The 22,543-nt window shown below is 39.3% G+C and overlaps 3 protein-coding genes, 1 long non-coding RNA gene and 1 other non-coding gene across 5 annotated transcripts; 4 read left to right on the forward strand and 1 right to left on the reverse strand.

Annotated features, from left to right (window-relative positions):
• Window positions 1-727: 727 nt before the first annotated feature.
• Window positions 728-6,292, reverse strand: LOC121757770. The gene has a single exon (XM_042153261.1). The coding sequence runs from the start codon at window positions 6,290-6,292 to the stop codon at window positions 821-823; it is 5,472 nt and encodes a 1,823-aa protein (XP_042009195.1). The 3' UTR covers window positions 728-820.
• Window positions 5,799-5,905, forward strand: LOC121759783. The gene has a single exon (XR_006041728.1). It is a non-coding gene; the product is annotated as a small nucleolar RNA R71 (small nucleolar RNA).
• A 1,949-nt stretch (window positions 6,293-8,241) lies between the features above and the next one.
• Window positions 8,242-8,881, forward strand: LOC121758511. The gene is made up of 2 exons (XR_006041490.1): window positions 8,242-8,275; window positions 8,631-8,881. It is a non-coding gene; the product is annotated as an uncharacterized LOC121758511 (long non-coding RNA).
• A 1,605-nt stretch (window positions 8,882-10,486) lies between these two features.
• Window positions 10,487-12,698, forward strand: LOC121756983 (coiled-coil domain-containing protein 115-like). The gene is made up of 6 exons (XM_042152426.1): window positions 10,487-10,729; window positions 11,038-11,149; window positions 11,284-11,427; window positions 11,728-11,783; window positions 12,005-12,092; window positions 12,246-12,698. Exons 1-6 carry the CDS (start codon window positions 10,598-10,600, stop codon window positions 12,335-12,337), a joined length of 624 nt encoding a protein of 207 aa, XP_042008360.1. The 5' UTR covers window positions 10,487-10,597; the 3' UTR covers window positions 12,338-12,698.
• A 2,490-nt stretch (window positions 12,699-15,188) lies between these two features.
• LOC121756863 (high mobility group B protein 3-like) lies at window positions 15,189-17,510 on the forward strand. The gene is made up of 8 exons (XM_042152274.1): window positions 15,189-15,344; window positions 15,443-15,489; window positions 16,219-16,308; window positions 16,441-16,498; window positions 16,583-16,627; window positions 16,750-16,830; window positions 17,048-17,122; window positions 17,217-17,510. Exons 2-8 carry the CDS (start codon window positions 15,452-15,454, stop codon window positions 17,232-17,234), a joined length of 405 nt encoding a protein of 134 aa, XP_042008208.1. The 5' UTR covers window positions 15,189-15,344; window positions 15,443-15,451; the 3' UTR covers window positions 17,235-17,510.
• The last annotated feature ends 5,033 nt before the right edge of the window (window positions 17,511-22,543 follow it).

The raw sequence follows: 22,543 nt of genomic DNA on the forward strand, positions 1-22,543 counted from the left end.
AGGCTTATTTCAGTGGCTAAGTGTTTGGCTAAGTGTTTACACAAAGAATAAGAAATTAAGCTCAAGGTGGCTTCTAGGGGATCATTTGATGGACTAGGCATGTGATCATTTGGCCATGGAGTTCATCCTAGTGCCTTATCCTCCCAAATCGTTAACACAAACGAACGCAAGCACTTCACTCGATAAAGCAAATCAATCCAACATAATTTCCACAAGTCATGCGATTTTCATACTCTCCTCAACTCAAGAAATCGGATGTTATCACGACATGCTTTTTCACAAAGATCCATGCACCCATTCTATTCATCCTAGGCTTCAAAGTTCAAGTAAAATTAAGCAAGATTTCCCAACCAGAAAGCCGAAGATAAAGCATGCACCCGTCAACTACATAGATTCAAAACATCTTTATCACGCAAAACACCCAAAAAACATACAACACAAATCATTCATAACCCCCCCCAAACTTGAATGCATCATTGTCCTCAATGCATGCAAAGAAGACAAATAAAGTAAAGGGAAAGGAAACTCCCCCAAACTTGGCATGACGTCCATAGTGCATTCGGGTGGGAGGGTGGGTGTAAAAATCCTTTGCAGGTGTGCTTCCTCCTAAGCTCCAATCCTAACTCCCAGTTGCTCCTACAAAAAAAAACAAAAACTACAAAAAGAACACTCAATTCAAAATAAATGTTGGAGGAAAGAATTGAGCAAACAAAACCTCCAACATATGAAACCAAAAGATAAAAGAAAGAAAAAAACTTGGGTTGCCTCCCAATCAGCGCCTTTGTTTATAGTCGTTGGCTCGACCTTCTTCATCTTTGGTCTACACTTTCGGATTCTCTAGTGTGACCACCTCTTCTGTCTCCGTGCCACTTTCAACTCCAACATAGGCCTTCAAGCGTTGGCCATTCACCTTCCAAATGCTACCATTCTTCTGATCCCGAACATCCACAGCACCATAGGGGTATACCTTGTGCACCACATAGGGACCCCACCATCTTGACTTGAGCTTGCCCGGAAACAGTCTAAGCCGAGAGTTGTACAAAAGGACCAGTTGTCCCTCATGGAATTGACGAGGCTTAATGGCTGCATCATGTACCCTCTTAGCACGCTCTTTGTAGAGATCAACGCTCTCATATGCATGAAGCCTAAACTCATCCATCTCATTCATATCGCACATCCTCTTCTCGGCTGCAGCATCATAATCCAAATTAAGCTTTTGCAAAGCCCAAAAAGCTTTATGCTCAAGCTCTACCGGCAAATGGCAAGCCTTCCCAAATACCAATTTGTATGGTGAAGTTCCAATCGGGGTCTTATACGCCGTTCGATAGGCCCACAAAGCATCATCTAGCTTTTGAGCCCAATCCTTCCGAGACGGCCTTACAACTTTCTCAAGCACCCGCTTTATCTCACGATTGGAGACTTCAACTTGACCACTTGTTTGGGGATGATAAGGGGTAGCAACCTTGTGTTGGACACCATACTTTCCTAGGAGGTTTTCAAACAATTTGTTGCAAAAATGAGTTCCTCCATCACTGATAATGGCTCGTGGTGTCCCAAAGCGGTTAAAGATGTGATTCTTGATAAATTTCAACACCACTTTGGCATCATTGGTTGCCGAGGCCACTGCCTCTACCCACTTAGATACGTAGTCGACAGCAACGAGAATGTATTGCTGCCCATTAGACTTGGGAAACGGTCCCATGAAGTCTATTCCCCAAACATCGAAAAGTTCTACCTCGTGAATATTATTCATCGGCATTTCATTCCTCCACGAGATATTGCCGGCTCTTTGGCAACTGTCACATCGTTCTACATAGGCTTTTGCATCCTTGAAGATCGATGGCCAAAAGAATCCGGACTGAAGCACTTTAAAAGCAGTTCGTCGTGCTCCAAAGTGGCCGCCATACAACGAATCATGGCATGCAGACAAAATCTGAAGGTGCTCATGCTCTCCAACGCACCTTCGAATCACTCCATCACTACAAATCCGGAAGAGAAACGGATCTTCCCAAACATATGTGCGGGTGTCACTCAAAAACTTCTTCTTTTGGTTAGATGACAACCCTTCTGGTATAATGCCCGTGACAAGGTAGTTTGCCAAATTGGCAAACCACGGCACATATGTTTCCCGAGCCTCCACTTGCAACACTTGCTCGTCGGGAAATTTCTCATTTATCCTTTTCTTTCTTTCATCTTCCGTCTCTTCCAATCCCTCTAATCTAGACAGATGATCGGCTACCAAATTCTCGGTCCCCTTTTTGTCTTTGATTTCCACATCAAACTCTTGTAGTAAAAGGATCCACCTCACCAACCGAGGCTTTGCATCTTTCTTGTTCATCAAGTACTTGATAGCCGAATGATCCGTAAACACTACCACCTTCGTGCCAAGTAAGTAAGCACGAAACTTCTCAAAAGCATACACTACTGCTAGCATTTCCTTCTCTGTCGTGGTGTAATTCAGTTGAGCTTCGTTGAGTACTTTGCTAGCATAGTAGACAGCGTGTAGAACCTTGTCTCTCCTTTGGCCTAGAACGGCCCCCACAGCATAGTCCGAAGCATCACACATCAGCTCAAACGGCTTTGACCAGTCGGGTGTGATAATAATAGGAGCTTCGACTAGCTTTTTCTTCAGCAATTCAAATGCCTCAAGGCATTTCCCATCAAAGACGAACTTGGCATCCTTTTCAAGCAAGTTGCAAAGTGGCTTTGCAATCTTTGAAAAATCCTTTATAAAACGTCGGTAGAATCCCGCGTGTCCAAGGAAACTACGGATGCCCTTCACATTCGTTGGGGGAGGTAACTTTGAGATCACATCAATCTTCGCCTTATCCATCTCCAACCCCAACTCTGACACCTTGTGTCCCAACACTATGCCTTCCTTGACCATGAACTGACACTTTTCCCAATTGAGCACGAGATTTGATTCTTCACATCTTTGTAGGACCCGTCTCAAGTTTTCTAAGCAAAAGTCAAATGAGGATCCAAAGACGGAGAAATCATCCATGAAGATCTCCATGATGTCTTCATTCATATCAGAAAAAATTGCCATCATGCAACGTTGGAATGTAGCCGGTGCATTACACAAACCAAAAGGCATCCGGCGGAAGGCATAAGTTCCAATAGGACATGTGAATGTCGTCTTTTCTTGATCTTCCGGGGCAATTGCAATCTGATTGTACCCCGAATATCCATCAAGAAAGCAATAATGGGAATAACCCGCAATCCTATCGAGCAACTGATCCAGAAATGGCAACGGGAAGTGATCTTTTCTCGTCGCCGTATTCAACTTTCTATAATCCATGCAAACTCTCCATGAGTTCACCAATCGAGTTGCCAAAACCTCATTCTTCTCATTGACGGTCACGGTTATTCCCCCTTTCTTTGGTACACATTGTACCGGGCTAACCCACTCACTATCGGAAATGGGATAGATCATCCCATATTTCAGCAATTTCTTCACTTCTTTTTCAACCACTTCCTGCATAAGTGGGTTCAACCTCCTTTGTCTCTCTCTTACCGGCTTAGCTCCATCTTCCATCAAGATTTTATGCATGCATATTGCGGGGCTAATTCCTTTGATGTCGGCAATGGACCAACCTAGAGCTTTCTTGTGTGACTTCAGTAGCTCTATCAACTTCAATTCCTCTTCATCATTCAACATCGCCGATATCACAACCGGTAAAGATTCATCCTCACCAAGGAATGCGTATTTCAGATTTGTCGGGAGTGGCTTCAATTCTAGCTTTGGTGGTACTTCAATTGAGGGCTGCACATCCGCCACGAAAGTATCCACCACACATTCATTCTCTAGACTTGGTCGATCAATTTGAGCATCCTCACTTTCATCAAAATCAAAATCAACTTTAATTGTCGAACCAAAGTCTCTTTCCAAGCTCCCCTTATCATAAACGCTTCCTTCTATACTTGCCGAGCAACGCATCTTGTCAAAGATACACTTGTCGAGGACATCAACTCTAAAGCACGCTTTTGCATCACTAGGATGCTTCATCGCTTTCTCCACATTAATGGTCACTTGCTCACCATTAATTCTAAACGTGACAGAGTTGTCTTTAGCTCCTAACAACACATCTCCCGTGGCAAGAAACGGTCTACCAAACAGAATAGGTACCTCTTTGTCCTCGGGCATATCCAATACTATGAAATCAACGGGGATGACGAACTTGTCTACCTTGACCAAGACATCCTCTACTATTCCAGTGGGCTTCACAATGGAATGATCAGCCAGTTGTAGAGCAATGTCGATGGGCTCCATTCTGTTCTCCAGTCCAATGGCACGTGCTGTTTTCAATGCCATCAGTGAGATCCCCGATCCTTGATCCAATAGACATTTGGTAAAAATTGTGTTGCCTATCTCACAAGGAATCACACAACTTCCCGGATCCCTCTTCTTCATGGGCATCATTCCCGAAATCAATTGTGAGCAATTCATGCTCAATGCCACTATTCCCTCGTCTTGAAGTTTCTCCTTGTTTGCCATCATGTCCTTAAAGAACTTGGAGAACTTGGGGAAATTAGTGAAGAGGTCCACCAACGATACATCCACATTCACTTTTCGAATCACGTTCATCATCCACTCGAAGCTTTTCTCCTTTGGAGCTCTGTTCTTCCTCTTCGGTGGATATGGTGGAGGAGGAATGTGATCAGGGAAGTTGAACTTGCTTTTCGGGTCTAATGCCGGACTTGTCATCAGCTGTCCATTTGATCCCATCTCTACTTTCTGCTTTCCCTTCTTTTCTGCCAAAAACTTCTCACTTAACTCGGCTTCTACACCATTTTCCTTGCTGCCGGATGCAGCCTGTTCTTGACCATGTTGGGCACCCTGCACCAACGCGGGACTTCCCTTACATGCCTCGTCCGCCCCTGCGTGCGAGGAATGCAAGCCTAACATCTCATCCGCCCCTGCGTGTGAGATGCCGGAAGTACCTTGGCCGTCCATTGATGGTGTTGAATCCAACTCACGACCACTTCTCAAGACCACTGCCTTACACTGTTCATTGCCTCTCGGATTAGGTACGGTATTGCTCGGGATGGTGTTAGGAATCCTCGTGTGTGATGCCGTGGCAAGCTGCCCTATCTGCGTCTCAAGATTCCTCATTGTCGCATCCATCTGCCCAAACTTTTCCACCGTCCTTTCCTTGAAAATTTCGTTCTCCTTTTGACTCTTAGTCATGAAAGAGAGAATCTGCCCCAACTGATCCTCGACGGTTGGCTTCTTCTCATAACCCGGCGGTTGAGTGTTGTTCCTCCATTGATTTCCCGAGTTGTTGCTAGGACCAGCCTGATTCCATCCCGTTTGTTGAGGTCTCCAATTTTGCTGATTGTTGAATTGGTTGCCTTGATTGAACCCTTGGCGATTGTTGCCAATATAGTTCACATCTTCCACAGGTGGTCCTTGAAGACTTGGGCACTGATCAGTATGATGCCCGCCTTGGCACAACCCACATCTCATCACCGTCACAGCTTGGGGTTGAGGAGTCAGTTGAAGAGATTTAACTGCCTTTGTCATCGACGACATTTGAGTGCTAATGTCCGCCAGTTGAGCCTCAATTGCGGTCACTCTTTCCGCATCCTTGGTAGCACCAAATGTATCTCCCGCTCTATCAGCCCCTCGCCTTGGATTGTGCCAATTCCGTTGATTGTTGGCCAGCCTTTGAAACAAAGCCCTCACCTCATCGTGAGTTAGATCATCTAGGTTCCCATTCGAACCTGCAGTCACCAATCCCGTGCCTTCACTGTTGAGTCCCTTGTAGAATTTCAAAAGGTCATGCCCCGGAGCTAGTCCGTGACTTGGGCATTTCCTTATCAATTCCGTGAATCTCTTCCATGCTTCCGCGAAGGACTCGTCATACTTTTGTCGGAAAGAGGTGATCTCCTCTCTCAACTTCTCAATCTTCATAGGAGAATTGTATTCCAAGAGGAACAACGTCTTCAACTCTTGGAACGTTGCTATGTTGTAGCCCGGGATAGAGTCATACCAAGCTCTTGCTTTCTCCCTCAGAGAAAATGGGAATAAGACCCTCTTGATTAGATTGTGTTCCACATTCGGGGGTCTGTGAGAGTTCGTCAACTCGTAGAAGGCATTGAGGTGGCTCACCGGGTCCTCATCATCCCGTCCATGGAAAAGATTTCCCCCATTCACCAAACTAATATAGTGAGGTGGAATGTTGATGTTGTTGTTCGCATAAGCAAACTCTCCGGGGTACTCAATTCCCGATCTCAGTGTATCGCCAAACCTCACAACAGGTGGTGGTATCTCATTGTTATCTGCCATCTCACTTTCTGATTCTGAATCTCTTTCTGTACTCGGCTCGCTGAACAAGTTGCCTCTGATTGGACTCGGATAGTCCGGGAAGATTTCAGTAGGCGATCCTCTAACTCTTCTTCTTTGATAACAGAGCAACCCAAACGGTGGTGTACCCTGTGATCGCGTGTGCATTCACTTTTTTTATTTTTATTCTTATTTTTACCTACACAACAGAAAATACACCAAGCACAAGCATAAAATATTTCCTAATTACCGAAAGCGAGACCTCTCGACAACTTCGGGGTAAGTACTATAAAAAGTGTGTGCTAGAGTGCGAACAAAACTACCTAAAACTAAACTAAGAGTTAGCTAAATATTACCTAAAATAATACACTCCTTCGTCTTCAAGTCCGGACGTGGTAGATGGCTATCACACCGTAGAACACGAACAATGTACCTATAAAACTCAAAAAGTAAAATCAAACAAAATAAAAACAAACAAAAACTATAAGCTAAATAATCGATTGCCTTCCCCGGCAACGGCGCCAAAACTTAATGTGGATAATACTGGTTTGTAAAACAAATCAATTTCGCACGCAAGTTCAATTTAATTACCCAAATATTATCACTAACTGCAAGAATACAGCTTCGTGTGTAGTATTTTAGGTGTCGATCCACAGGGAAGGGAATGATTATTAAAACTCAACGCTAAACAAAGCATAAAAAGGTTCGATTTTTGGTTTTGATGATTAATGACACTAAGTTAACAAACTAACTACGCAAGGATTTTAAACACGAGAAAAACAGGTCACTCCAAGTTGCTCCTTAGACTCGAATCATTCTACACATTTATCACACACAAATTTGGGATTAACTTATCAACCTAATCGCTTGCACTGAACATGTTTGCGACGTATAATTCACAGTCAGCTGAACACTTGTTCCATGAATTAATTTTCGAAGGCATTCAACTCCTGCGGAAGCGCGGGAATCTAACATCAACTACTATACGAGCTTACCTAATCCACTATCAAATTATCCTCTGAACAATTTTAATTTGATAGCATAACAATTGATTAATCCATCCATGTCTATGTTAAAGAGACAATAAACAAGGATTAGATATCTATCACAACAGATGCCTCTAAAGTAATAGAATTACACATTAAACACAATCAATGATATCAAACGTGAGTTCAAAAGTGTAGAAGCATTCTAACGAGTCTAATTCACAACTTGGAGCAACAAATGAGCCTAGCCTTGATACATGATAAATTCAATGATTAAAACCGTAGAAGGCATGCTCTTTCGGAGTAGAATTGGATGGCGGAGTCGGATCGTCGGAGTGTCGGGTAGATTTTCCTCCTTCTCTTCTCTTCTTCCTTCTTCTCCCTTCTGTCTTCCCCCCTTTTTCCTGTAAAATCCGTCCTTTCTCTTTTTATTTCCCCAGCAAAACTGCCGAGAAAACTGCTGAAATACAGTTGAACCACCAAACGCCCGACCGGGCGAAATTAGAAGGGATAATCGCCCGACCGGGCGAAAGGCTTCTGGAGGTATCGTGGGGAAACGCCCGACCGGGCGTTTTGTGTCGTCAATAATCGCCCGACCGGGCGAACTTTCTGGAATCCTCATGCGTAACGCCCGACCGGGCGTTTTAGAAGCTCAGAATCGCCCGACCGGGCGAACTCTCTGGAATCTCAGCTATGCATTTCCGACGAACTTCCAGCTTCTAACACCCGAAACTACACTCAAAGCACGACTTGGTGAGTTATAATTAACATAGAAATGTTTAGTCTACGGGGGAAAAGTATAGGAAAAATGCTTCGCATCAATTACAACCCTAAAAAGCAGCCGCCTAACACTCTCTCCAAAAGAAAAAGAAAGAGACAAAAAAGCTTCAAACAGCCTGCTACCTACACAGAGGCTAAAGTTCTGAAAATGGATCCTTCCATAAGAACCTCTTCAAGTCTATAAACGTTAGGAGAAGGCCAGAACGATGCATATCAAAAGGTAACACATTTCATAAATAATATTAGTTGTACATCAATTCGAATAAGTGTCTTAATATCATTTCTATACCAGATTACCAATCATTAAGTCCACTTCTAACAACACTACAACATTACTTTCCAGAATATTTATATCACTACTCTTCTAACATCACTACAACATTATATTAGTTCATTTCTGCCATTTTGTTAATTATACTGTCTTCCATTATATTAGTTCATTTCTGCCATTTTGTTAATTATACTGTCTTCCATTATATTAGTTCATTTCTGCCATTTACAGACACCAATATTTACATCCCCATTTGTACAAATTACATATACATAAATAATGACCTACTATTTATCTTTTTCAGGGAAAAAATGCATTGGAAACAGGTTTAATACTCTAAAAATTGCTTAGCAAGGAATATATATGAAGAGATTAAGCTCTCTCTCTCTCTGTCTCTCTCTAGTTCTATCAATCTCAAGCTCTCTCTCAATCTCTCTCTCGTCTCTCCATCTCCTGTCCTATTTTCATAATCTAATTTGTGAGTTGATGCTCTTCCCTCTTAGTTAAATTATACTAAATATCATATTTTATAAATACAAATACTACATTGGTGAACAGATGGTGTACAGGCACACACTAAATAAATGGATTTATGTGTGTTTAATAATCATAGATAATTCAAAATGTGTCACACAACCATATGAAATTTGATTAGCTACTTACAAAGTGATACTCCTAAATGAGTAAATAACTTTGGAAACATTGGATATTTCTTGGTTGCAGTGCACCATGCCCAATCAGCATTCCTTTAACAGGCTGTTGTAAACAAATGAGTAAATAGCTTTTTATTTGTATTAACCCTTAAGCAATGTTTTTAAAAATATAAACAAAAATATCAATTAGAATTGAAAACGGCCAACCTGCTCTCCAATGAGTGTTCTTATTGAGAAATGACAAAAAGGGTAACCACAATAGCTGTAAAAATTCCCGCCAAAAAGGGTAATTATGACTTTTCAACAAACTGTCCCTTTAGATATTGATAGATTGGCCACTCCATATTTTTATATAGAAATGACCTTTTCCTTTAAAGGGGACAAGAGAAGAGAGATAAAGACATAAACTTATCATCGACTTGACCCGCTCTGATACTATATTAGAAATATGCCGCTCACCCCTTAAAAGACTTATAGGGTTGTCCACACTTATATAAATTAGATTGGATCTTCGACGTAGGACAGAATTTAGAGAAAGATTTCATTCTTTTTCAATTTTTATGGCAACCAAAATTGTTTACCTGCCAACGCCAGATTTCTTTCTTTCTAGTTTCGACTTAAAACTTTTTTGTGAAGAAACTGTTAAAATATTGGAAAAATTGTTACATACTCCATCAAATTGTAAAATTAGGAGACAAGTGAATCCTGATTCGTAAAAGAACACTTTTTTTTCTCAAAACAATATCTATTTTCTCTCTTTAAATATTAATACTACTCATTAGTTAATAGATTTAATTGGAATATTTAAAAATATATACTACCTCCATTCCATAATAAAAGTCTTATTTTATTATGGCACTAATTTTAAGAACTGTACAAAGAAAAGTGAGATGAATAAGTACTAAAATACAAGACCACTTATATATATTACTCCCTCCGTCACGGGCTACTCGCTCCTTTCCTTTTCGGCACGGAGATTAAGGAATGAGTGTATAGGAAAGTCAAAAATTACGGCTGTAGGTGAAAATTTTTACTAAAAATGGAAAGAGTGCAAGTAACTTGGGACGCCCAAAAAGGAAATAAGTGCGAGTAGTGCGGGACGGAGGGAGTATTACTTTTATAATATAATGTGAGTAGCATCCTCAGTAACCGAAGCTTGGAATGTTGCTAATTATTTATGATAAGTGAAATAAGACTCTTATTGTAGTGGAATGTTACTAATTATTTATAATAAGTGAAATAAAACTCTTATTGTGGGACAGATCAAAATGATAAAATAAGACTCTTATTATGGAACGGAGGGAGTATATAAATATACAAGTTGTATATACAATTATTTCTATTTCTATTTCTATTTCTATTTCTATTTCTATTTCTATTTCTATTTCTATTTCTATTTCTATTTCTATTTCTTATTTGTACTACTCAATATTTTATAAAATTTGCCGTGCAAATAAAAATATTACTACCAATAATAATAGGGTAGATGTTTAACAATATGCAAGCTCGTAGTAATTTTTTTATTATTCACTCTTTAATTTATTCAACTCGTGCGCTAGCAGTTCAAATCCCTGCTATAGGTTTGCACAGATTCAATAAGCTTTTGATCCCTCAAAAAATGCAGATTTCCGAAAATAGGACTGAATCGACTGATAAGCTCATGGAAGCTGATCAGCACGTATTGAATTTCTTAGATTCCATGGATACTTATCTAAATCTTATGGATTCCTTATCATCAACTCTTCGTCAGGTATAATCCATTCGCATTTTATTGATCCCCTTTGTATACATTCATGTAAATAGCAATTCATTCTCTTTTATTGCAAAACAAAATTGCTTCGGCAGTTCCTAGGGTTACTCTCTTGTTTCCTGGATCTGAGCACTCTATCTGATGTCTCTGTTGAAATTTCTCTGTAAATCATACTATAACCTTTTGGTAACCTAAATCAATTGTTGTTTTCTAGATTTGCCTCTTCTGTTTGATACATGGTGAATCAGAACGCCGTTTGCTTTTGAAAACAGGGGCAATTTGTGATTTATAAATCAACTGTTTTGCAGGGATGGCTGGAGCTAGCCAGTGCTCGACATTCAATGGGTGCTGCTCGTGTCAGCAGCACCTTGTTTGACCTCAAATCTCATCATGCTTCAACAACACTAGAAGTAGACAATGGTAGTTTAATGTCATTACTAACTTACTGTTAATGCAATTTTGCAAATCAACTTGCTTGTATGCCTAAAACTTGTGTGGTTGACATAAGGCATGCTCTGCTATAGTGAGTACCGATTTTATGTTTGTCTTTCCAGTTGACGCCAATGTAGAGCCACCGCACTTCAAATTGTGCAAATGGGTGGCCTCAGATGATTCTGAAATGAATAATGGGGAAGCCAAATGTAAGGATGATGAAATGTCACCGGCCACGCCTGAAACCCCACGAGCTCCGGATGAGGGTACTTCTCTATGCTTTGCTTTTCTACTTTTGTTCTCCAATTGATTGTTGAAGATGCTTACCAGCATCTGAAATGTTGGCTAGTTAGATCTATCCTGCCATGTTCAAGCCTTACAACCGGGGTCAGTTTTTGCATATTTCATGCTGCTGTTTTATGATTTTGTAATTGTTGTCTTCTTTAATTGTCGTTTCCATGTGTTATCTGGTTTAATAAGTAAGCGAGGAGATGTTGAGCGTCTTTATTCTTGCAAGTTGTTTCTGTTAACAAACTATTTATATGGTGGTGTTTTGACTCGTGAAGAACCTCAAGCTAGACGGGCTGAAAGTGGTGAATCCCCAGTTTCTCCTGATGATCACGTAAGTTGCGACTACTTCCATTGTGTTATGGACCATATAAAGTTGACAGTTTAACCTTTCTGTGAAGCTACCCTCGATAACCTATTTGTGGCTACATCATACGTTCAATAAATACAAGGCTATATGTAACTAGTCTTTGCAATATACTAGTTCCAACACTTGTATATCTAGTAGTAGTATTTTTTTTAATGGAAGCTTAAATGTTAAAACTGTTTTGGCAGGTCCAACAGGCAAGATCTAGATCACTTTCCATGTTTGGGACACTGGTCTCTCCCAAGCTTCGTGCAACCCAGACGTCGTTTGAGAAAGGTAACACTAATTCCTCATGTTCACTGGACTGCTCACTTGATCATAGAACTGTTAACGTTAAACCCCAACCATTACGTAATGAAAAACCATTACTGAAACATTCCCCAATAACTTTCACTTATGATTCTCTGACACCTGTTATAATTTTGGCAGCTATGGAGATGCTGGTGGAGATATCAAACGTACGAGCTTCTTTGCTGCATGCTCACAATCAAGTGCAGAAAGACGTGAAGGCTGCCAAATAGTTGTGGCTAGCTTCTAGGAGTATTTGTTTACTACTATAGTCCCCCCATCTAGTATAGTCCAAGATTATTGATCTTTCATACATACAGGAAGATTTAGACATTCACACAATCCTACTTTATGCCTTTCGCTCCACCCAACATTACCTCAGATCTGCAATTTAGCAAGAATTAGATCCCTTCAACGAGCAGCAAATGAGGGATAGCATATAAAGAACATGCTCATTTGTTTCGAGGTGGTTCAAAAGTTACTATGCTGTGAGGTAACATAACTTTATTTTTGAAACTCTTTTGTTCAGATAGTGATATCTGTTGAACAAGATGATTACTATAATCTCTCATCTATGCATGTCGTTTCCACTAACAAGGTAAGAGCAGTGTTGTCAAAATGTCGTTCGGGTCGCTCGGGTCGCCCGGGTCGCCTGGGTCGAGACCATCACCGCCCCAACATGGGTGGGTTGATCGAGATACAGGGTCGCCGCTGGGTCGCCTGGGTCGCCCTAAACACATGTTATCTCTGATTTTCTCAGTCTCTCCCATGTTTTCTGTCTCTCTCAATCACAATTCTCTATATATATGCATGCACCACATCAAACTTTTCAAACCTACTTTCTACACTTTAGAATTCGGCCTCTTCACTCCTAAAAAAACAAACAATTCAAAGATTTTTTGCTGCCACCCTTCATATATTCCTTTGTTTTGATATTTTCAGACAATAGTTTCAATTATTTATTGTGTTATGACTTATGAATTGTTTTGATATTTTGATCATTTCTATTTTCCATTTTATTTCTATTCACATGAATTGCGTCTACATTTATATTATTTGATGTATTATAAACATTAGAGCAATATATTTATTTTATTTAATATTAAAAGGCAAAAAAATTAACCTAGCTTTGTGGGTCTCTCGACCCCGTCGACTCGTCGACCCGCGACCCGAATTTTCACCTCATCGACCCGGTGCGCCCCGCGACCCTAACAACACTGGGTAAGAGATTCCTGACTGCCTGTGTATCTGTATGGTAAAAGCACAAACTTATGCAAAAGGAGTGATGATGGTCTTTGCCGGTAAGAAGTAATCTACGTAACTTTTGTTGTGAACGTCTTTTCTGGTTGTAGTAAGTTTCAATTGCTGTGGATCTATTGGTATATCTAAGACAAGATGTGAAATCGTTTTAGTCAGATATGTTTGTTATCTGTTGAGGGTATTTGGTACGTAAGGAATAAAATCTTGATTTCGAATTATGTGTTTGGTACTGTAAGTTGAGATCTTGATTAAAAATTGGCTGGACATTTACAAAACTGTTCTAAGACTTTGCTTGTTATCATGGAATTGAAGGGTATATTTGGAGTTGGAGCTTTCAATCCAAAATCTAATGTTTGAATTATAATGTAAAAATACTCGACTCTAAATCTAGTGAATTTTACGTTTGAACTCTATAGACAGCGTAGAGATATGGAATTCCATATAAGATTGAATATATTGAAAGATAATATAATAGACGCAATGCATATATATATAAATTAAAAAAAAACATTGAATTAAAAGTCAATGTCAAATTTAGGTTAGTCTTTTGATATAATCAAACAAAAATTTTGAAATTAAAATACAATTTCAATCACTTGATTTACTAAATAAAGGATTTAAAATTCAATTATAATACAATATCTTTATATTCAAGTACATAGAATTCCAATTAAAACACAATTTTATACTCTAAAATCAATTCGGAACTTGAATTTCTGCATATTCATATTTCACTTAGACTTATTCATTGTACCTCTTACACGAAGCTTTTGAATCAAACTTTAGGCATAACTCTAGGTCTAGAATGTTGCTAGCAGCTGCTTGAGTGATAGATTCAGATTGTTCCATCTTATTGAAATATTGACATATAACAAAAGATGAAGATTGAATTATTTTTCTCATTTGATGGATCACCATCGAAATCTCAATTTATTTAATATTACATCCATTCATAAAAAATAATCTTAGCTGTGGATGACACAAGTTTTAATGTTTTATTGATAAGTATGATAGATAGAAATAAAAAAGTGGATGAAGTATTGTTAGTAGAAAATGAAACTCACTTTACTATAAAGAATAACTTACCATAAATAGATAGAGACTAATTTTGATGGACGACAAAAAAAAAGTGATACATACTGTGTAACAGAACTTAAGCAATAACACAATGCAATTACGTGGTTTGGCAATGTCAATATTCACGGGCGAAATGGTGATACTTCTATATTGATTAGATCTACACAACAAGATGAATACAAGAACACAAGATGAAAGATGATACAACTACTAAGATTTGTATACTAAAAAGCATGTATCGAGCAATTTGCAAGATAAGAAATGCTTGTATACAATAAATTCTACAATCCGCTCTTACCTAAAGCGAGAAGAAGTAACTTATAAATATATCCATAAATCTCTTGTTCCTGCAAACTTCTAAACCTGTCAAATATATGTGTAACTAGGAGTTAGTTCGTTATATGTGAATTATTAGCGTTCTTGTATGCAATTATTTATTTAGCAAATAAAATTAATTAATCTCATAACTGGTCAAATAGATTCATTATCTGATTTAATTGTATATGCAAGTTTTTGCGTGTATGATTCACGATGACCCCAACAACAATACAATAAGAATAATAGATCTCACAAAAACTCAATTAAAGGCATAAAAGCCCAAATAAATTATAAAGCGGTCAGCCCAAATTAATTGCTTATGCTTATAGTAATTGCTAATAATGATTACAGAGCAGTCAGCCCAAATTAAAGCCCAAGATGCTGAGGCGGCGAAAATTTGGAGATCCCGCCATTATTTGCGCCAACGCGATTTCAACTTGTAGATATCTCGATTCAGCCCCTTTTAAATAGTTTCACAATCCTTCTTTTCTCATCAAACCCTTATTTCACTCTCCATCCGCTTTCTCGTCCTCTCCTAAAAAAAAACCAAATCGAAACCCTAATCCTAGCTCGCTGCTTTCTCAGGTCAGTTTAGGTCTTCGCGGTTTCGTTGTCGCCATTATTTATTCGTTTTTCGATCTTTTGCATTTTTGTTTCTAACTTTGTCTATGCTTTGGTTGAAGTGCATCGTCATGAAAGGAGGAAAAACAAAAGCTGATACAAAGAGCAAGTGAGCATCTTCTTACGTTTCTATTTCCTCTTGTGTTGTAGCGTAGGTTCGGACTCGCAAGTTTAGGATATTGTTTCCGGCGTGTAGTAATTTTAGTGTTCCTTTTGGTAATTATTTAGTATGCGATCTACTAATGGAAATTGCTCAAATTGTTTTGACTTAGATTTCGATGAGTTGCATTGCATTTGTTGGCTATTATGTTTAGATTTTATTGTTCACAGCTTGAATTGTCGTGCTCTAAAACAACCAAACTAGAGTGATTTTACTCTAGTGGATCTGAGATCAGTGTTTATAGTGCCACTGTCTAGCTAAAGTGTTTCAGAATTCAGACTACATGCTCTCAAACACAGTGAGAATGAGCTAGCCTTTAATTTGTTAGTTTCATCATCTCGTTTTTTCCTTTCAGTTTTGTACGTTGCTTTGTAACATTTTTATAATGTAACTTGTAATTTTGTGATAGACATTAAAAAACAACCCAATTGTATTTACCTTTCTGTATTGTAATTTTATGATACTGGCCATGGCCCATGCTGGTGTGATAGCTATCTGGCCTTGTGTGTGTGTGTGTAGTATCCACATTGGGTGTTTCTGATGATTAGTCATTGCTGAGTTTCTTCACTTGGAACACTGCTGATTGGTTGTCTTTTTTCCCTTGGAAATTTGTCCTATACACTGAATAGTGTACCGTTGTTTGTCAGAGGAGTAATATTGTTATGGTAATGATGTTAGGCTTGGTGTGAAGATCTCAAAGAAGGACAAGCAGGCTGCCAAGGATCCAAACAAACCAAAAAGGCCTCCAAGTGCTTTCTTTGTTTTCATGTATTGAAATCCTACTCCTACCCTCATCCACTGTGTTTGATATTTTTCTATCATTGCTTGGTTTTGAAATTTATTTGTTTATATTAAGAGACTCTTCTGTGCTATGTGATCTTATCTATATTATGATTACAGGGAAGATTTTAGGAAGCAATATAAAGAAAAGCACCCTAGCAACAAATCGGTTGCTGCTGTTAGTAATTCTGCCTTTTACTCTTTTGCTTCTGTTCTTTATTAGATCATGTAGAAACTTATACAGTTAATGCAATGTGTTCAGGTTGGTAAAGCTGGTGGTGATAGGTGGAAGTCATTGAGTGAGGAGGTAAGTACACTTTAGATGCTTGTTGTCTAATGGCCAATGTTTTTCCATCGTCCCATCCTATGGATGTTTCTACTTGTTCTGGTTTTGTGATATTCTCATGAAACGGTACATATATGATATAGGAAAAGGCTCCATATGTAGCAGAAGCAGGGAAGCGCAAAGAAGCATATGAACGAAACATGGAAACATACAACAGAAAATTGGTATGGGTAAATTCCTTATTTATTTTGAAGGATTACAGTTTTTGGCTATCCCAATGTGGCAATGCCCATAATAAGTCCTATAATTTGAGTTAATTTTTCTTGATATTATCCCATTGAAAAGGTGGAATGGAGATAAAAATGAGTTAATCTTATGTTTTATCACCCTCACGCATGATAAGTAAACATTGCCTAAACTATCTTCTGAACATTTGACTAGGCTGGAGGTGCTGATGATGATTCCGACAAATCAAAGTCAGAAGTAAACGATGAAGATGAGGAAGGCAGTGTTGAGGTTTGTTGTGTATAACACTGAACTGTCAGTTCACTAATGAGTCCTTTCCTTTGTCAAATCTTGCTGATTATCTATTATGTTTAATTTGGTTTAGGAGGAAGATGATGACTGAAGTGTATGTGGGATGTTTTACTCGATATGGTTAGGTGGCCATACTCCCACATTTGATCTAATCATGAATTAGTAGTTTATAACATGGTATTAACTTTGTTACTTTTTGCTAACCTTTGAGACTATGTGTATGCTTATTATGGTAGATCTTAGTTTTCCAAGTAGTGTGGCTTGGTTGTCCGTCATCTATATTTTGCTCCATGTATCTCATATCATAGATGCTTCATTTAATTTGCATGATGGTGGAATTTACATCCAAGTGAAGATTCTATGATTACAAATTGTTTATTGCATTTTTTCTTGATATGATCAGACCTTTTTATTTTTAATCAATGATTAAGGGGTGTTGATTTTTCATTATTTTTAAAATTTCTCCGATGAATGCGACAATCTTGTTAATTGCCTCAATAAAATTAATTCTAAAGAAAATGTTTTACATATATAGAAGATACATCTCTTTTCGTCTAGTCATGCAATGTACAAATTGCTTTTCTGCCAAAGTTGTGACACGTCTATGTCGCATTTATAGTGAAGAAATCTTACCACGCACATTTTGGCTTTATAGATTTGCAGCTAAAAAATGTGTGCGTGATATCTTCCTCTAGAAAGGAAAAAGGGAAATAAAAAAAAGTGTACGTTTCTACCAAATATCAAAATTTCATTTACGAGCGAAGTACAATGTTCTATTGCATTGCAGTTAGAGAAAAAATGACTTTGTGCCAATTGCCAAGAGCTCATAAATTTACCACAACAATTTTGCTCAAGACATTTGAAAAGAAATCATGCTATAATCATAAAGTTGTTAAATTATGTGATCATTGTTGAATAATACCAACAGTTTCTGGGATGTGGTAATTTAATGAGTGCTGCTTCCATCCTTCCCCTTCCAAATATACTGTATCTCATAAAAGCTTGCTTTGAGCGTCAATGAATGCAGCAGTGCTTTTTTTTTTTTTAATGAATGCAGCAGTGCTTCTAGTCCCATATTTTCCCTACAAATTTCCCCAATTAAACAATCCTACAGAGTATTAAAAGTTAAAACAATACTATATCTTGATTCACATAAATACACAATTTACCAGTAGAGTGTCTACTGGAGCAAAAATGGAGCTCAAATTGTGCTCCCAATTGTTTGGAAGCTTGTTTTTTGTCGGCTTTCTCTGTGTCCCTCATCAGCTTTTCCACTAGCTCCTTCACCGGGATCTCGCCCTCCCTATATAGATCAACTTGCACCTTGGACCTCGTCTCCAACTGCTCCGCCTGAGGACAAAAAACCCGCCAGTTAAGACATGTGTCCGCTTGCACCTTGAACGTTCATGATGCGTGCTATGTTGAGATATTCACATGTAGGTTTTAGTTAAAAAAAATCACTTCAATACCTAATTAATTTTAGGATAGAATGAAGTCGTGCATTGCGTTGGAGAGGACGTGGATGACCGGAGGAACCGGTTGAATGGAGAAAGTAAGCCTATTGGAGACATACACCATGGAAGAGGCGACCCACGAGTGCCTCAGGCGACCTCTTCTTCGCCTCAAAATGACACCGTCCGACCTAGCCATACAAACTTGGACTAATAGCACTAGAATCGGCAAATGAAATTGGATCAATTCTGGATGGAAATCCTGTAAATTGGGTGATGAATTCACTGAAAATCGAGCTGGATCAAATGAGAATCTATCTGGCGAGCTGAAACCCTTCAGGAGCCGTCGGATTGCGAGATCATGGGAGATTGAATTCTGACCGTTCGATGCTTTCGACCGTTAGCTAGTTTAGTTTTAAATAGCAGTTAGTTTGTTGTTTTGTCGCTCGCTCGGCAATTTCATTCCATTCAATAAAATTTCTTTTCTCCAAAATTACTCTCTCAATACTCTCCGATCAAACACACATACACTCAAGATTCACACACACACAAAAGTTTACAAATGGCGCCAATCTGTGGGAAGTGAATTTCAGAATCGTGTTGAATCTTGAAAAAGTAGTCGAATCTGCGAAGAAGGATGGCTTCACGTTTTGAGGCGGAGAAATTTACAGGCAAGAACGATTTCGCACTCTGGAAGATGAAGATGAAGGCGATGCTTACGCAGCAAGGTCTTGCGTCGGCTCTGACACCGAAGGAGAAGGGTGAAGAGGACAAAGATCTCGATGAAAAAGCAATCCAGCAACGTGCGGAGATTGAGGCAAAGACGTATAGCACAATCGTTCTATGCCTTGGGGACAAGGTCCTGCGGGAGATCGCGAGGGAGACGACATCCGCAGGTATAATGGCTAAACTAGAAGATTTGTATCTTACTAAATCTCTGGCGAATAGGCTGATTATGAAGCAGCGGTTGTATTCCTATAAATTCTTGGAGGGAAAAGGAGTGTTGGAGCAGTTGGAGGATTTTAGCAAAACGATTGATGATCTGGAGAATATAGATGTGTCGATTGGCGATGAAGACAAGGCGATTCTGTTATTGAATGCGCTTCCATCTAGTTATGATCAACTCCGTGATGCTATATTGTATGGGCGTGAGAAGACTGTGACATTTCTTGAAGTGCAGGCTGCTTTGAGATCAAAAGAGCTGCAGAGTCATGAATTGAGGTCAGGAAATTCAGTCAGTGAAAGCTTGAATGTGAAGAAATTCAAGGGGAAGAAGCCATACAAGAAATTCAGTGATACTCCAAAGCCTGCTCCGAATGATCAAAAGGAAACAAGATCCTGTCATTGGTGCAAGAAACCTGGCCACTTGAAGAGAGATTGCTATGCTTGGAAGAGGAAGCAGCAAGAAAGTGGTGAAAAAGGTGTGAATTCTATCGAGGAAGTAGATGAATCAGAACTTCCAGTGGCACTAAATGTTACAGACAAGAAGGAGGATGGATCTTGGATTATGGACTCGGGTTGTAGCTTCCATATGAGTCATAATCAGTTTTGGTTTGAAGAGTTAAGGGAAGCATCAGGATCTGTTGTCCTGGGAAATAATCAAGTGTGTGCAATTAAGGGAATTGGCACTATCAGATTGAAAGTTGGAGATAATTGTCATATACAACTGACTTCAGTGAGATACATTCCAGAAATCAAGAGGAACTTGATATCTTTGGGGTCTCTTGAGAGAAGAGGATGCAGATTTGTGTCTGAGGCTGGAGTAATGACTATCAGTAAAGCAGGAAAAACACTGATGAAAGCAGAAAGGAGGGGAAGCCTATATTATATGACAGCAACTGTTCAAAGAAATCCAGAGAATGGGACACATGTTCTTGTTACTGAAAGCATGGGGTTGTGGCACTCTAGACTTGGCCATCCAGCCATTGGGACTGTGAAAGAAATGGTGAAGAAGGGACTTATTCAATGTGATGAGACAGAAGATGATGATTCAGTTAGGTGTGAAGAATGTATATTGGGAAAGGCAAAGAAATTGAGCTATCCAAAGGCCATTCACACATCCACAAAGCCACTAGATTATGCTCACAGTGACTTGTGGGGTCCATCTCAAGTTAAATCAATTGGAGGTGGAAGATACTACATGAGCATCATAGATGATTATTCAAGAAAGATATGGATATTCATATTGAGGGAGAACACCACTTTGGGTTGTTTGAGAACAGACAATGGTCTGGAATACCTGTCAAAAGAATTTGATGTTTTCTGTAAATTGAGAGGAATTAAGAGACATAGAACTGTCCCTCTCAATCCACAACAAAATGGTGTGGCAGAGAGAGCAAACCGCACTATTTTGGAGAGAACAAGATGCATGTTAATATCTTCTGGTTTGGAGAAGCGGTTTTGGGCAGAAGCAGCTTCTACAGGAGTTGTATTGATGAATAAATGCCCCACCTCAAGTCTAAATGGAGATGTGCCTGACAACAGATGGTATGGTAGGAAATGCAGTTATGAGCACTTGAGGATTTTTGGCTGCAAGGCTTTTGCACATGTTAAGCAAGGTAAGCTTGAGCCAAGAGCTATAAAATGCATCATGTTAGGCTATCAGCCTGGAGTAAAGGGCTATAGACTATGGAGCATTGAGCCAAGAAATGAGAAAATTGTCATTTCAAGAGATGTTGTGTTCTGGGAAACTGATATGCCTTTCAAGAAAAGGCAAGATGTGGCTGTAAGACTGAATAGTTCCGAGATCACTGAGTTTGAGGTGGAGAACCAAGGAGTCCAGACATCTGAGCAGACTGGAGAAGCTGATACATCTGAGAATCTGCATACACCTCAACCAGCTCATCAGACTAACCCTGAGATTGAAAACAGCTGGAAGTTAGCTCGAGATAGAGCTAGGAGGAATCTGAAACCATCAAGAAAATATTCTGATGCAGAGTATCTATTTTTCTGCTTGATAGCTGCTGAGGAAGTGGATTACTCTGAACCTAGCACCTATGAGGAGGCAGAAAACAGCAGGGATTGGGAAAAATGGATGAAGGCAATGATTGATGAAATTGATTCCCTATTGAAGAATGGAACTTGGGTGCTGGTGGAAAGGCCTGATGGAAGGAAGATAGTGAGCTGCAAGTGGATTTTCAAAAGGAAAATAGAGGGCGCAGAGGGTGAAAAGGTGAGGCATAAGGCTAGGCTGGTTGCAAGGGGTTTTACACAAGAATATGGTGTTGACTATGATGAAGTGTTTTCCCCTGTAGTCAAACATACTTCAATCAGAGTTCTTCTAGCAATAGTGGCTAAGAAGAACTGGGAATTGGAACAATTAGATGTAAAAACAGCCTTTCTACATGGTGAGCTAAAGGAGACTATATATATGGATCAACCTAAAGGCTTTGTGAAGCATGGAGATGAGAACAAGGTATGCTTGCTGAAGAGAAGCATTTATGGCCTGAAACAAGCCAGCCGACAGTGGCACATGAAGTTCAACCAACATATGGTGAAATCTGGTTTTCTGAGATCATCCTATGATGAATGTGTATATATCAAGAGTGTAGGTGGAGTTGCAGTTGCTTACTTACTCTTGTATGTGGATGATATGTTGCTAGCTGGAACAAATATGATTGAAGTCCAGAAAGTGAAAGATGATCTCAGCAAGGCTTTTGAAATGAAGGATTTGGGACCTGCTAGAAGGATCTTGGGGATGTCTGTTGTGAGAAGAAGAGAGAGCAGACAGATATGGCTGAATCAAGCTGAGTATGTGTCCAAACTATTGAAGAAATTCAAGATGGATGGTACCAAGAAGGTGGCTGTACCAATGGGACAACACTACAAGCTGACAACAGAGCAAAGTCCAAAATCAGAGGCTGAGGAGAAAGAGATGCAGAGAATACCATATGCTAACATCATTGGTAGCATAATGTATGCCATGATTTGTACCCGGCCAGATGTTGCT

This window comes from Salvia splendens, chromosome 12 (assembly GCF_004379255.2).
Source record: "Salvia splendens isolate huo1 chromosome 12, SspV2, whole genome shotgun sequence".
Taxonomy (NCBI): Eukaryota; Viridiplantae; Streptophyta; class Magnoliopsida; order Lamiales; family Lamiaceae; genus Salvia; species Salvia splendens.